The following is a 15,483-nucleotide window of genomic DNA, read 5'->3' on the forward strand; positions in this document are numbered from 1 at the left end:
GTCCCCTCGGCGGAAGGGACGACAGCGGCGGAAACGCGCTGTGCTGCGCATGCGTATTTGCGTCCGGGGGGGCGGGGGAGGGGGAGGGGGCGGGGGGGGCTCCGGGCCTGCACAACTCCAGTCCAGAGATTGCTATCGCCCAGAGGCTGGCCCGCGAGCCAATGGAAGAGAGCTTTGCTGGTTGCTAAGGAAACCCCAAGCGGCAAGATGGCAGCCGCCGGCCATGGGAGCCCGAGCTCCAGCCTGCCTCGCCGGGACCCACCGAGGCCGCCGCGGGACGGTAATGGCTGTAGGCCGGGACCGGGCCTCCGTGCGCGGCGGGAGGGAGACGCCAGGGTCCCAGCCGACAACCCCGGGGAAGCCCCGGTGTCCCGAGCCTGGGAGGGGGGGACCCCCGCGAGTGGGAGGGGTCCCGGGCCCGGCCCTGGACGCGCGGTTCCGAGGCTGGCGGGAGCTGCTCGTAGATGAGAAGAACCATCTTCAGGTAGTTCAGGTGGAGCCTGGGCCTCTTTACGGCAGGTGCAGGAGTCCAGGTTGCGCGGTGGAAACGGGGCTGGTGGGGAACTGGAGGGTTGCAGCTGCTGGCAGGACCCCTCAGGTGTAAATGTGGGCTTTGTCCCGAGGGGACCAGAGGACCCTGGTGCGTTCGTGCAGAGGAATGGCGGGGCTGGCCCCTTCCCCTCAACCCTGTACCTCACCTTCCCCCAGCAGCTGTCTCCCAGACCCTCCCCAGGCCGCAGCCTCTCAAGGACCCTGTGCACGCATCCTGCACACTCCCCTCAGGGCCCAGAGACCATCCCTCTCTAGTGTCTGTTGATTGTCAGCGGGGTCACCTGTGTCACCACGTGCTCACACGTCCATTTGCTTTCCAACAATCAGGTTATGGTGTCTACGTGTACCCGAATTCTTTCTTTCGATATGAAGGAGAATGGAAAGGAGGAAAGAAACATGGTAAGAAATATCTGTGGCCCACTCCCACGCTTGCCACCTTGCACCGACAGCCCATTTCCTGGGGTGCCTGGGCGGGCAGGTGGCTGCAGGAGCAGCATTGCTGGGCCCCACGCTCCCTGTCATGAGAGCCGAGGAAAGTCCCTGCAGGGCCCTGAGAGACCCCTCCGCCAACGCCTGCTGGCAGGCTCTGGGGCACCCTGGGCAGGGGAAGCCACAAGTGTAAAATCCTCCCCAGGGTTTTCATCTGTCTTGGCCAATGTGAAAATTGCCTTCATGGTTTACTTTTCACGATCAAGAAAATTACCTAGTTTTGAAAACAAACAAACAAACAAAAACACCTCAGCATTAGAGAAGAGAAAGTGCCGAGTAAGAGGCGGGGGAGTCCTCCCCAGAGGTGGACCCAGACTTTCCTGCATTTAAGCATTTATGTTCACGGGCATGTCTGGGGATTCCGCCTTCTCATATCCTCTGCCCGTTTTTCTCCTGGAGAACTGGTCTTTTGGAATTTTTTTATATGAGTTCTTTTTGTGTCTACTGGCTGTTAGTGTTTTCTATATTTTTCACCTTTTGACTTGTGTCATTGTCACACAAGACATTTTTTGCTTTTGTCTGAAATCTTTGCTTCTCTTCCTCGAGGCCGGGCAGGGAGGCTTGTGTCTAAGACCTCATGGTTCCCCCTTTTATTTTTTTTTAAGTTTATTTTTTTTTTAATTTATTTAAGTAACTTCTACCCCGATGTGGGGCTCAAACTCACAACCCTGAGATCAAGAGTTACACACAGGGCACCTGGGTGGCTCAGTCGGTTGAGCATCTGACTTCGGCTCAGGTTATGATCTCCCATTCATGGGTTTGAGCCCCACGTCGGGCTCTGTGCTGACAGCTCAGAGCCTGGAGCCTGCTTGGGATTCTGTGTCTCCCTCTCTCTGCTCCTCCCCTGCTCGTGCTCTGTCTCTCTCGGTCTCTCAAAAAATAAAACGTCCAAGGGATACAGGAGTACTGATGCATAGGGGCACTTGTACCCCAATGTTTATAGCAGCACTCTCAACAACAGCCAAATTCTGGAAAGAGCCTAAATGGCCATCAACTGATGAATGGATAAAGAAATTGTGGTTTATATGCACAATGGAGTACTACGTGGCAATGAGAAAGAAAGAAATATGGCCTTTTGTAGCAACGTGGATGGAACTGGAGAGTGTTATGCTAAGTGAAATAAGCCATACAGAGAAAGACAGATACCATATGTTTTCACTCTTATGTGGATCCTGAGAAACTTAACAGAAACCCATGGGGAAGGGGAAGGAAAAAAAAAAAAAAGAGGTTAGAGTGGGAGAGAGCCAAAGCATAAGAGCCTCTTAAAAACTGAGAACAAACTGAGGGTTGATGGGGGGTGGGAGGGAGGGGAGGGTGGGTGATGGGTATTGAGGAGGGCACCTTTTGGGATGAGCACTGGGTGTTGTATGGAAACCAATTTGACAATAAATTTCATATATTGAAGAAAAAAAAAAGAAAAAGCCATTACAGGTATGATTGTGAATAATTTCAAAATGAGATCATCCTGGAGTAAGTTGAATCCTAAATCCAAAGATGAGTTTCCTCATAAGAGAAGAAAAGGAGAGATCACACAGAGGACAAGGCAATATAAGACGGAAATATAAACTGGAGGGGTGCATCAGTAATCCAAGAAAGGTCAAGGATTGCTGGCAAAATGCTAAGGGAGAAGTATGGAATGGATTTTCCTTCAGAGGCTGTAGAAGGAGCCAACCCTATCTACACCTTGATTTTGTAATTCTGGCCTGTGCCTACAGAACTGTGAGATAATAAGTTTCTGTTGTCTTAGCACTCCATTTGTAATAATTTGTTATGGAAGAACACTAATACATATCTCATAAAACATCAGATTTTTTTTTCTGCTATAAATAAATAAATAAATAAAACGAAAGTTACACACTTCTCTGACTGAGCTAGCCAGACACCCCAGTTCCCCTTTTTTAAATGTTTTCTTGAGTGCTGCCCTGCGTCACAGACTCCCCTTCGTCCCCAGTGCTGATGGAGTCCAGGTGACCATAGCGTCCCCACTGAAGAGGCCGGAGTGGGATCTCCTCTGCACTTCGATGGCTCTGCAGTCATCCTGGCTGAGATAGTGGCTGTTCGTAATGTTGCAGAAACATTTCTGTTGATAAGCGTGTATGTGGGTGAGTTTGCAGAGAGCAGGTGTGGGACCAGAGATGGAGCCAGAGACAGAGACCTGAGAGCCTCAAGGCCTCGCGCTTCCCTCTGAGAAACGAGCCCGGCCACACACGTGTGCCAGCAGTCACTGCGACCTCGGTCTGACTTCACATCCTGATCTTTCCCCAGGTCGGGGGAAGCTGCTGTTTAAAGATGGGGGCTATTACGAAGGCGAGTTCACGGACGGGGAGATCACGGGGGAAGGCTGCCGGATCTGGGCCTCATCAGGTTAGCGGTGGGGACAGGTGCGGGCATGCTAACTCCTCCCTCATAAGCCATCTGCTCTAAGTTGTACCTGGCTTCCGGCTGCAGAAGGCCCCTCCGACTGTGAAATGTGGGCTCCTGGTTTCCGTCAGGTGTCCTGAGTCAGCAGAGCGTCCCCTGGGGCAGGGGCAGCCACGGCTCCAGGAGCTCAGACCCTCGCAGGCAAGCCTGGTGGCCGCTTCTCTGTGAGGGAAGGTTCACTCCACAGACTGACCCAGAGAGGCCTTTCCCTTGGGCTCACGGATGCCACAGAGAGGGTCGTCCTAGGACAGGTCTGCTCCCACAGGCGAGGAGGGGAGGGAACCGACACCCCTACGGTAATACCTTGTCTCGTCAGCCAAGGCGAATAAACGGTGCCTGCCGCCACTGACTGGGGACAGGAGGGTCTGACTGTTGACCCACCAAGGACACAGGCAACAGCTCTAACCCTGGATGCCTGTGCCCCTCCTCCTCTGCCCCAGGGAACACCTATTCGGGACAGTTTGTTTTGGGAGAACCTCAAGGACGTGGCATCATGACGTACAGAGCTGGTGGATGTTACGAAGGGGAGCTCTCCCACGGCGTGAGAGAAGGTCTGACGGCCACCAGAACCCCCTGAGTGTGGCAGGGTGCTGTGTGGGGAGCCCTGGACACCAGCACCCCTCACCAAGATCTGACTCGGGGGGCCCGCGTGGGCTCAGGAATCTGAGCTTGCGCAGGGAGCCTGACATGCACCCGGGCCCGGGAGCCTTTCCCCCAGTTCCGTGTGGGGGCCGTGGCCCGGGGACCCCGTGTGCTGTGGCTGTGACAAGGGTCGTGCGTCGGTTAACCACCACTGTGGTTTAAGTCCAGTGGCTAAAGACAACCGCGACTTAATTGTTTGCCCACAACCCCAGGCGTCAGCGATCTGGCCCGGCCCTGCTGGGAAAGCTTCCGCACTCACGTGGGGTCTCCCCTCCAGCCGCAGTGACAGCACTCGAGCGGGGCTGGTAGCTCCCGGGCCCTCCTGGCCTAAAAGCCTCGGGGCTCCTGGGGGGCGAGGAGGTGCAGGCCCTCCGAGGTCAAGAGGCCACGCTTGGGGGGAAGTGGACTCTGCCCCGAGGGGGCGGTTGGGGGTGGCGTGCGTGCCCCCGAGGCCCAAAGACCAGAGCGCTCGCTGCTCTGGAAGACCAGCACCCAGAACCGGGCCAAGAGGCCGCGAGGTCCGATGGCGCCTTCGTGGTGTCCGCACGCATTCCCGAGCTGTCCCGAACGACACAGTGAAGCCCTGTCCTCACGAGCGCGTCCTCTGGCCTCTAGGCCGAGGGCCTCTGAGTCTGTTACTCGGGGCCCAGCCCTGCTGTTATGTCTGTGAGGGGCGGCTTTCCCACAGGCTCACGTGCACACCTGCAGTGGCCAGGCCATGGTGTGGGCCCCACCACACAGCAGGCACTCCGGCCTCAGACTCCGGGGGGGGGGCTGGGGTCCTTAAGTGACACCCTCCCACCCTCACTCAGGACCTTCGAGAGCCGGACCCCAGAGCCACTTCCATTGGGTGGCCGCTGGGGCCACCCTAAATCGAATCTGCCCTTCCTGCCCTGACGGCCCTGGCCTGGGAGGACGGCCTGGCTCCCGGGGCCCCGCCGACCCCAGCTTTCTTCCCGACCCACCCGCCCTCAGGAGGCCCGCAAAGCCCCTTCAGGGATGTAGGTCCACCTGGCAGGACGCAAGAGGTGACACTGGGTGCCTGGGCTCACTCCCTAGGATACGGGCGTCTGGTGGACCGGGACGGACAAGCCTACTGGGGGTGGTTCCATGACAACCAGCGACACGGCCAAGGACACATGGTCTTCCGGTGAGTACGCCACCCGTCTGTCCCCGGCCCCCAGCGCCGGTCCACGAGGTTCGGTCTGAGTTCTTGGTAGGATTCTGACCGTTCTCCCAGTTACGGACATCGTTCACGGGGTGTGCAGGAGAGAAGACGTCCCGGGAGGCGGGTGCGGGGCCCTGGCCGGAGGACGAGCCAAGGCTTCCACGGCAGCAGGCCTGCCTGCCTGCCTGCCTGCCTGCCTTTAAATCCGGCGGCCGCGGCTCCGTGCAGGTCCCCCCCCCCCCCGCTTCTCCGGTAGCCTCTCCAAGTCTCACTCACCTGGGGGGCCAGGCGAGCGGGCGCCAAGGCCACAGCCCCCCGCCACCCCCCCGCCCGCAGCAGGCCCTGGCGAGGCAGGAGCTCACGCCATCTGCTCAGAGCCTATTTTCGCCTCCGTCCCGGTGGCGCTTGCTGAGCCCCGGTCGGAGGAGCCGGTCTGAGTCAGCGCCGCCACCTGGCTCTCCCCAGGCTGACGGCAGCCCCTGTGTTTGTGTCCCCAGGAACGGTGACGAGTACGAAGGCGACTGGGTCCGGGACCAGCGTCAGGGGCACGGGGTGCTGTGTTGTGCCGACGGCTCCACCTATGAGGTATCTGGGGACCTGGCGGGACCCAGGCCCTCTGTGCTGGCCTCCGGAGTGTTCCGGCGCGTGTCAGTGCTGCTACCCGCCCCCAGCAGGGGCCCGGAGGGCTGCGGTGAAGGGCCCCAGCCAGTACCTTTCCTGACTGGCTCCCGAGGTGCCATAACCCGCACTGTCGCCTGTGGAAATGAGGTGAAATTTCTCAGTCCCTTGAGGATGCCCTCGGTGCGGGCGAAGCGAGTTTTGGTGAGGGGTGCCCCCACCGATAACGCGCGGAAGCGGACGAGGAGGCCCGTCCCCCCTCACCGCTGCAGGCACTGCCCCTCGGGTTTGACAGAGGGGTTACTCACTACGAGGGGTGGGGGAGAGAGACCCAGGCAGATCCAAAGACCTCGTCAAGACCCCAGAATTCATCATTCTTTTTTTTTATGGACACTGGCCCGCATGCCCGGCCGGGAGCAAAGCGGGCAGAGCCAGGAATGCGTATCTCCGGTCGGCGGCCAGACTGGATGAGGGGCCCCGCTGGGTCTGCAGGCAGCTGGGTGGCCAGGGGCCTGGCCGTCTTCCCTGATGTGTCCTCGTGTGCGGGCGGGAGGAAGAGGGTATGGCAGGCCGGCTTGGGAGGCCCTGGAGCCTCAGCGGGGTGGGATGTGTTCCGAGCATCTCGGGAAGGGCCGGAGGGGTGACGCTCTGGTCTCTGTGGGAGAGGCCCACCTGGCTCTTAATCGGAGCCACCGTCAGGAGAGGCGATGGGGCGCAGAGAACAGCATCAGGACGTTTCGGAGGTGAAGACGCGGCCGTGCTGACAGCTTGGCTGTTGAAGCAAAGGCCAGAGGAGAAGCAAGGACCCTCGGCTTCGGGACTGTAAGGTGGCAGTGGTGCCCAGAGCCGAGTCCCGCTGGGGGACAAACCACACAAGTGCGTGAACGTGGACACGGGCAGCTGGCGAGAGGCTGTGCAGCGCTAGGCGGGGTAAAAGCAGACGCACGGGTGGCCCCGGAGACACCCCCAAAGATGGACCCGGGACCTGGTTCGGGCAGGGAGAGTCGTGGCGCGCACGGGGGCTTCAAGACCGATGGAGCTGTCGTCGTGGTTGTGACACGCCCACTAAACCCGGCTCTGGGAGCCCAGGTGCTGCTGCTCGCGGCTGCCCCTGCAGCGCCCTCTGCTGACGAAGCGGCACACCAGCCGGCCGACAGAGACCTCAAGGGGTCCGGCTTCCGCCCCACAAAGGCGGCCAAGAAGGGTGGCTCTGGGGCTGAGAGGCCATAAAATGGTCCCCGGCCCGGGGTGGAGACGGAGTGGCTGGGGCAGGGGCTGGGGTGCCCGGACGCCGGCCTGTAGTGCGGGAAGCCCCACACGGCTGCCTTCCCTGCTCGTGAAGCAAGATCTGCCCCGGTAAGACCGCACCCAGGCCAGCGCCCCCTGTGCTCGAGGGGCCCCGCTCCACGTTGCTGCTGCCCTGCCGGCCTGGGCCGGTGTGCTTGGTGGTTTGCACCGCGCCCATTTGCAGGTGCTGCTGTGACCTGCTGTTTCTCCACGAGGGGACGTCCGGCCGGCGGTCCTTACGGGGCCACAGATCGTCCGCCTCTGGAGCGGCAAGGGAAGCTGCAAGGGAAGAGAAACGCAGGGCAGGCCCTCCTCCCAGGGTCCTCGCCCCACCTGGAGTCACCTCCACAAATGTGCACGGCCACACCCCAGGCTGGGGGACACCAGAATCTGCCGCTTGGCCGCTAGGCCTCTCGCCACAGGCACCAGGCTCTGTCCTCAGCCCTCGCCTCAGTTCTGCCCATCTTGTAGTTCAAGGGCCTTGTGAGTTCACAGGCCCAGAGGAGGCCTCCCACATCAGGGAGTCCTGGCTTGGAGCCCGGGCTCCCTCACATCCCTGTGACATTCGGGGGCAGCCGGCACAGCCTAGGACCCGGGTCAGGCTCCCCACGGCCGCACAGGGCCAGAGGACAGGGCAACACGCCCTTTAGAGCCCCCAGCACTTCCCTGTTTCTGGAGGCTTTTCTGGCCCTTGGACCCTCCGCCGCCTGCATGGCCTCCCTTCGGGGCTGTGGCTGCCCACCTGGGCCCCGCTCAGGCCTCCCCTGCAAGTCGAGGCTCCGCCAGGAGGGGACGGGCAGCAGCCCCCCCCCCACTCCCCGGGCTGACCCGGGACGCCTGCCGGGCGATCCACCAGGGGGCAGCCCAGCCCTGCCAGCAGCGTGGCCTCGGCAGGCCTGCCAGGGGCTTCTCCCACTCAGGAGACATCTTGTTCCGATTTGCGGGCCGGGAGCCGGGTCTCCGACAGAACCGCCCTGGGCTGCAGCTCCCGATGGCCAGGCTGCCTCGTCCAGAGTGAGGAGGTGTTTGCCTGGACAGTCGCCCCGTGGTGTCTCCGGCCACACCATCCCAGCCTGCAGACCTCGGGACGCACGCCCTTGAGGGAGATGGCCTGTCCTCGGCGTGGGGCGCCTCAAATGAGTGGAGGTGGAAGCCGGGTCTCTCCAGGCCGCATCTCCCCGGGATGCAGACTTGTGTCTCTCCATTTCCTTTTGCTGGGCAGCGTCTCAACCTTCTGGAACCTTCTGCCCAAGAACCTCGGACACTCCGCCTGCCCCCTGCAGCTCCAAGTGCTGCTGGGACACCCATCCTCCATCGTGCTGGGCGGTGTCCATTTGGGCAGCCCCCATCCGCACGTGATGGCAGGGACACGAGCAGCCACCTCCCCTGCGGTCCAGGAGCTGACCTGACGACCCGAGTGGCACACGGGTCCCGGAGGGAGGGCCGGTGCTGGGGTCCGTCCTCTGCCCTCCAGCCCCTTTCTAAGCTGGCTTCCAGCTGGCCGTGCGGACAGACGGACGGACGGGGCCAAAGGAGGAGGGCCGCGTCCAGGAGGGGGTGGGATCAGGCTGCAGCCACAGGGCGGCCTCAGGGCCCTCACTCGCAGCTGCCAGGACGCCTTTCGGACCGCCACAGAGTCCTCGCACGGTCTGGCGCCAGGCCTGGCCGATGAGGAAGGCGCGGGCCTCTCCGGGTGTAGGGACACCTCCCGCCCGACCTCTGACCTCCGGGCATCGGGAGTCACCCGGTGATCGGTAGACACGGAGCCGCCGCAGGGAGCGGGGCGCCACCCCAAGGCGCGTCTCCCGTGAGGGTGTGGGCGACCCCCTGGGCCCTCGCAGGGAAGGAGTCGGCTCTCTTGAAAACGACCTGTGTATCTCGTGAGATACCCCTGACCTGAAACGTACCGTCTTAACCACCAAGCGTGAAGTTCGGAGGTATCAAGCACGTTCACACAGTTGCGCGGCCGTCCCCGCCGCCCATTTCCAGAACCTTCCACCTTCCCAAACGGACGCTCCGCCCCACGAAACACTGGCGCCCACCCCGCCACTCTCTCTGTGGATTTGACCTCCGCGTGTACTGCGCGTCCCCGGAGTCCTACGGGGTCTGTCCTGTGGGGACGGGCCGCTGTCACGGAGCACGGTGCCCCCGAGGGCATCTGTGTTCCTCCCTCTTTAGGGCCGGATGATCCTCCACGGCGCGGAGGGACCACGTCGTGTTCGTGCCTCCGTCGGCGGGCACCGGGGTGGCTCCCACCCCTCGGCTCCTCGAGCGCCTGCTGCCGTGCGCGTGGGTGGGCGCCCAGCCCTCACAGGGCCTGCGCCCGGCTCTGTGGCCGTGGACCCACCACGGGGACTTCTGGACCACGGGGTAACTCACTGCTGGATGTGCGAGGAACTCCTCACGGTTCCCACGGCGGCTGTGCCACATTACTTTCCCACCAGCATCTGTTCTGGAAAATCTGCCCCAACCAGTGTGGGTGCCGTGCACAATAGTGGACGGGGCCTGGGGGCCGATAGCGCCGTGGGGGCGAGCCACGTTCCCGCGGAGTGGAGGCAGGCCCGAGCTGTTCGCACAGCCGAGCGCTCCCTACCTGTGCGGCTGCGGCATGGTCCCCACCGGCAGCTGCTGGCTTCCGGGCTGTCCGTGCACATTGGCCGTGTTTCCGTGCTGGCTCTCCCAGAGGGAGGCCTGCTGGTCGGTGCACCTGCCTGCCGCAGGGAGCAGGTGGCCGGCCTTATGTGTGTCTTCACCTGCTGGCGGCTCCCCCGCGTCTGCAGGAGCGCCGGGGGCCTTTGTGTCCCCACACCCCCCCTCGCAGTCCAGGGATGTGGGGCCGTGACCCCGGGGGGCGCTGCACGCAGGACAGAAGAGGCATCTGGGCCTTTTCGAGCACGTGTGGGAGGAGGGTCTGGGCTGCCGGAGCCTTCGCGGGAGCCAACGCCAGGCTACAGGCTCCACGTGAGGTTCAGATGTCCACAGACCTCAGAAACGGACGCGGGCAGGCAGCGAGAGCCACAGCTGACACCGTGAAATCCCGGGAATTTACAGCAAGGTCATGGAGGTCAAACATGACACCCTGTGACCCTGGTGTTCGGGAGACGAGAGTGGGGCGCACACCCATGCCACCGTCGTGCCAGCCTGTGCGGTCACTGCCACCCCTGCAGGCCGCCCCGCAAGCTGGGGACACCAGGGCTCCTGGACAGTCGCGGGGCCCGGGCAGGTGGCCCGCAGCCATTTCCTCATATGTGACCTGACCCCGGCCACCCCGACCTGGTCTGCGAACCCGTGACCTCAAAGGAAGTGGTCACCTGCTCCAGCTCCGAGGTTTGGCATGGCACGGGAGACCGCGAATGCCTCTTTGAGTGGCCGCCAGTGTGCCAGGCTGCAGATTCAGGGAGCACGGGGGAGGGGCCGGCACGGAAGCGATAACCATGAAAGCACAGCAACTTTTCCCTCCGAAAGAAAAGTCGCATCGGTTAAGCAGAGCGCTTCCTTAAATGAGAAGAGAGTCAGGCGCTTGTCTCACACAATTTATCCCCATCACTTGTGGGCACAAGCCAGGAATCTCTCGTCCCATTGGCCCCACTCTGTTCAGGGAGGCTCCAAACAGGCGGGTCCCATCCTGTGGAGCCCTGGGCGCCCAGAGGTGGGCCCAGCTGCCCAGTCCACAGCAGCACCCTCGGGGCCCTAGGGGAGTCCCGCAGCCGCGGCTGACAGGCGTGCCTCACCGTCGTCCCCCGGGACCGTCTCCTAACACTGGACCCCGTTCCCTCGGTCTTTGTGGTGTGGACACAGGCCCCGCGCTTCCTCCCGGGATGGCTCCCACCGTGCAGCAGCCCCGGCCTGGGCGCCAGCCAGCTCCCTGGGCGGAGGGAGCCCCCGCCCCGGGTGGAATGCACTCGCCCCTCCTCGTGGGGGTCCAGCCTCCTCCAGGAGACAGTTGTAGGAGGGGTGACTCGTGCTTCGGGCGTGAGTCGGCGGAGAAAGGGCAGGGCTCTCACAGGTATGATTTATGACATTAATTAGAAAAGGTCCCACGCTGGCTGAGTTGCGTTGCACACCCAAGCGTGCTCGTCCCGGTGTGGTTCTGCACTGAAGCCGCGGAAGCCCAGCTGCCCCGGAGCTGCGCTCTGGGCTCAGGTTCTAGCAGGCGAGTTAAAGGTCGCTGGGGGACGGGGGCGCCTGTGCCCACGGGCCGCCCTCCTCCTCGGAGGCCCTGGGGGTGGAATGACCCGAGAGTCCGATGCTTCCCAGGCAAGGCTGCGCCGGTGCTTGGCTTGGTGGACGGGAGTGCGAGCGGGGACGAGAGGCGGCGGCTCTCGTGGCGGAAATGGCTGTGAGGTGGGCGGGCGCGGGCGACTGGCTCAGCAGCCATCTCGCCATTTGGAGGGCCTTTCGGCCTGTGTCGATTTGGGCCCTGATGCAGCCCCGAGGGAGCCAGGAAGCATTTACAACAAGTGTCCACCCGTGGGAGCTGCGGCCCCTGCCTCCAGGAGTCTCGGGTGCCCCCGTGGGCGGGGCGGGGCTACAGGGTTTGGGTCCGTGTGCGGGAGCGTCTGGAGCCCAGAGAGGGAGGTGCGGGCATGGGGCCGGCGCCTGGGAGGGCACGTGAGCACATGGCTGGGCTCCAGGGGCCCTGCTCCCATCCCCGCAGGGTGGGGTGACCCACATGCCTGCCCAGGGACAGGGACGAGCACTGCAGGGTGAGGGCAGGTAGCAGGCTTGCCCAGAGCACAAGGGGGCACAGAAACAGCAGCTCTCGCGTCGGTGGGACGGAGGGAGCTGGAGCGACGAGGCCGAGGGAGGCCGCGAGGCCGCGGGGCCCCACAGGGAGGTGTCGCTCTGCAAGACGCGGCCCTCACCTGTGGCCACCACCCCTGCCCCGGCCTCCTTGGGGCCTGACCACATCCTACTGTGTCACCTGCTGCCGCCGGGCCCTGGGCCCAAGCCCAGAGGTTTCCAGGCGCAAGGGCGCCCCTCTGTTGGGGGCGGTGGATCTGGTGTGGCTCCTGTGGGCTTTTCGTGTGGCCAGCCAGGGGTCCTGTCGCCCGAGCTGAAGCTGGTAACTCGTCAGGTTTGGGGATGGTGTCGTGAGGGGAAGGGTTTCCCAGCAAGCAGACAGCAACCGGGGGCTCCGGGGGCAGCCACCCTGCCCTCCCAGCACTGCCCCGACCTCGACCCACGGACCACAGCTCAGCCCGGGACCGCTGCTCTGCTGGCTCCCGCCCAGATCACCTCGCCCGTCACCGTGAGAGAGCGCCGCCGCCGGGCCACGCACACACACACGCAGGCAGACACGCAACACGCTTGCCCGCAGGTACGCACAGAACACATATGTAGGTGGAAGCGTCCACGCCCCCGTCCCCACGCGGGTACCTGTGTGCTCGGCACCCGCTGATGGTCACTTAGGTGCTCACAGGCGTCTCCGGAGCCGCCCCTGCCGCTGCTGGGTGGGCTTCCCGCCCCGAGTCCAGGACGAGAGAGCAGCGCCCGCGGGCTTGGTCCGGCCCATCGCCTGCACCCGGGGGCCACTTCCTGGGGGACGCGACCTCAGCCCCGCGTGCACCGAGCATCCCCGAGGTGCAGCCTCGGGAGACCGGGAACGGCCGCAAGGCCGACTCTGCCGTCTGGGTCTCGGGCGGGAGGGACGGCCAGGCCTCGCGGCTGGGCTCGGCCTGCCCCTGCCCACCTGGAGCCCCGGCCCTCCTGTGGCCGCGGTGGTCGGGTCGCCGCCCCTGCCGGGTGCCCAGGGGGCTGCCCGCTGTCCAAGAGCCCCGGCCCAGGGGTGAACCGTGGTCGGACCTCCACCCCTCACGGTGACTTGACTCCAAAGCCCTGGTGCTCAGCGACTCTGTTCCCCAGGCCGCCCGCGGGAGGCTCCTTCCCAGGTTTGGGGCGTCCAAGCTGTGCCGGGCCGCAGCCCCCGGGGGCCGTTGCCACGGCCCCGTGGCCCCTCCCGGGGGCCTGAGAGAGACCGGTGCCAGCCTCAGCTGCGCTGTGTCCCGCGGGGCCCGTGGGCAACACCGTCCACACGGGCACCGACAGCGGCCCAGCCCAGGTGGAGGGCAGGGCGGGGGAGCGGAGCCCGATTAGCTCCCACGGAAGGATGCGTGGAACCAAACGTGCCTTCGGCTGAGTTTTCTTCCAGAAGGAATAATTCGTAGTCAAACAAAGTAGCAGCAGGCCCTTGAAGTTTCCCACAGAAGGGACGTAGCCACTCTAATTCTTATTCTCCTGCCCTGTTGTGCGTGTGGTTCGGAAAGCGAGGTTTATTGTGAGGGCGGCAGAGTGGGGTGTGCGCCGCGGGGACTCAGCGGGCCCCTCGATGGGCCTGCCCGTTGTCAGGGAGCCCTCCGGCCCGCACACATGCGGTGTCTTTACCGAGAGGGTTTTTGTGCCGAAAGGGCCCCCTTTCCGAGCCGGTGTTTCGTTGGCATCTTGTACACGTGTCCTTGCTCCCAAACTTCACGGCTTCTTACAGTTCAGTCGCAGGGCAACGTGGCCACACAGCAGCAGCTCGTGATTCCCCGCCCTCGAAGGGTCCCCGGGACCCCGCGGCCACCCCCTCCCCCTGCATCACACGTGCCCTCTGTGGGTTCTGAGTGCACACGGCTGTCTCTGCAGGGACAGTGGCATGGTGACGTCTTCAGCGGCCTGGGCAGGATGACCCTCTGCTCCGGGGCCGTCTACCACGGGATGTGGATCAATGGCCACCCGGCGGGTAAGTGCCCACACCCCCCCCCCCTCGGCGTTGCAAGGTCCTCTTGTGAGTTCTCCCTCAGGCGGCCCCAGGCACCGGCACAGGGGAGTTGGGTCAGGAGGTGTTTGGGGGTGATGGTGAAGTTCATCTAGAACCCCAGCCCCTTTAGGAGAAACACATTCCAGTAGGGTTTCGGAAGGGCTCGTGACCGTGACCGGCAGAGGCCCCAGTCCGGCCTCGGACAGCCATGGCCCCGCTGTGAGCAGGAGGGTCCCCCTCCTCAGAGGGTCCCCGCCCGCAGGGCCCTGGGCACCTGCCCCCCTCCCTGAACTCTCTGCACCGTGACTGGAGCACAGAGGGCCTGCAGGGGCCCCTCCCTCTGTTGGCCGGGTCAGGTGACCTCCTGTTAGACTCCAGGACAGAAGTGCCACCCCAGGGGCCAGGGGTCACGGGCTGCAGCTGCTTACTCAGAGCTGAGCAGCCGCAACCTCAGGTGGGTCCCCAGGGCCCCTTGCAGGGGAGAGGCCGCGGCAGGTGCCCGCCAGGCCAGGAAGGACTCCTCGGTGGGGGCTCAGGTCCTGTGAAGGGGAGTGGCAGCCTAGGTCAGGGGGAGTCTCCTGGAGGGACTCCCGGATCCTTCCCAGCCCCCCAGGGCTCGGGGTTCAGGGGGAAGCAGACGCTGAAAACACGGTCTCCGGCCGCTCAGACCCCAGAGGACGCCTGGCAGATCCAGGAGGTGGCAGCCAGCCTGTGGGTGGGTCGCCCTCCAGGCCAGCTCCCCGGCAGGTGGCCGTAGCACCTCGTCCACACACATGGAGCCCCTGACTCAGACACAAGAAGTGCAGGGCCTGAGTCCCAACCAAGCAGAGGATGTGCCGGAACCTTCCACGGTGTACAGACCCAAATGCTGATGAGCCACTTGCTTACAGCCCTTCCCCGTTTGGTGGCCCTCTGTAGTCTCTTCAGTGGACTTGTGGGAATTGCTTAAAAATCACAGCTGACCCTCAGGGCGGGGTCACGGTCTCGTTCTAGTGACTGCCCAGGTCATTCGGTCAGGTGGCTCTTGCAGGGGATTGACTGCGGCGAGTGATAACCCTCTCCCCACAGAGCTCTGGGAATCGAGGCTGCTGGGCCTGCGTGGGGGGTGTGGGCTCCAGCGGGCGGCGTCCCCCGTGCCCCGCTCACCCGTGCTCCGCTCTGCTGTCTCCCAGCACAAGCCAGGAGGATCGTGATTCTGGGTCCGGAGGTGATGGACGTGGCCCAGGGGTCTTCCTTCGACTTGAACGTTCAGCTGCAGCAGGACAGCGGGGAAGTTGCCGAGAGTGAGTGTCTGCAGGGTGACGACTGCGTTTTCGGAAGGACAAACAGGTGCCGGGCTCTCAGGGTTAGGGACGAGATGCCCCGAGTGGCTTCCGGTACCCGGACACCAGCAGATACTTTGTTCGGAGGTCCTCGCCACGGGAGCCTCGGCAGACAGGCAGTAGGCACGCGAGGCCTCCAGGTGGCGGGTGTGTGTGTGTGTGCGGTGGTTGTGCGCGTGTGGGGTGGTTGTGTGCGTGCAATGGTTGTGCACGCATGGGGTAGTTGTGTGTGTGCAATGGTT

General features: G+C 63.6%; 1 protein-coding gene across 4 annotated transcripts in view; it reads left to right on the forward strand.

Annotated features, from left to right (window-relative positions):
- The first annotated feature begins 97 nt into the window (after nucleotides 1-97).
- The window catches only part of MORN1 (MORN repeat containing 1), a 51,159-nt gene continuing 35,773 nt past the window's right edge, over nucleotides 98-15,483 (forward strand). For 3 of the 4 annotated variants that reach the window (XM_049618248.1, XM_049618251.1, XM_049618249.1), the window contains exons 1-8: nucleotides 98-280; nucleotides 880-951; nucleotides 3,307-3,405; nucleotides 3,903-4,013; nucleotides 5,164-5,254; nucleotides 5,770-5,857; nucleotides 13,805-13,901; nucleotides 15,092-15,202. In XM_049618248.1, coding sequence (XP_049474205.1) covers nucleotides 208-280; nucleotides 880-951; nucleotides 3,307-3,405; nucleotides 3,903-4,013; nucleotides 5,164-5,254; nucleotides 5,770-5,857; nucleotides 13,805-13,901; nucleotides 15,092-15,202 — 742 coding nt within the window. In that variant the 5' untranslated portion in view covers nucleotides 98-207. The remainder of the gene's footprint in view (nucleotides 281-879; nucleotides 952-3,306; nucleotides 3,406-3,902; nucleotides 4,014-5,163; nucleotides 5,255-5,769; nucleotides 5,858-13,804; nucleotides 13,902-15,091; nucleotides 15,203-15,483) is intronic. The other variant, XM_049618250.1, reaches the window with a different exon arrangement.

The sequence above is a fragment of the Panthera uncia genome, assembly GCF_023721935.1.
Source record: "Panthera uncia isolate 11264 chromosome C1 unlocalized genomic scaffold, Puncia_PCG_1.0 HiC_scaffold_4, whole genome shotgun sequence".
Lineage (NCBI taxonomy): Eukaryota > Metazoa > Chordata > Mammalia > Carnivora > Felidae > Panthera > Panthera uncia.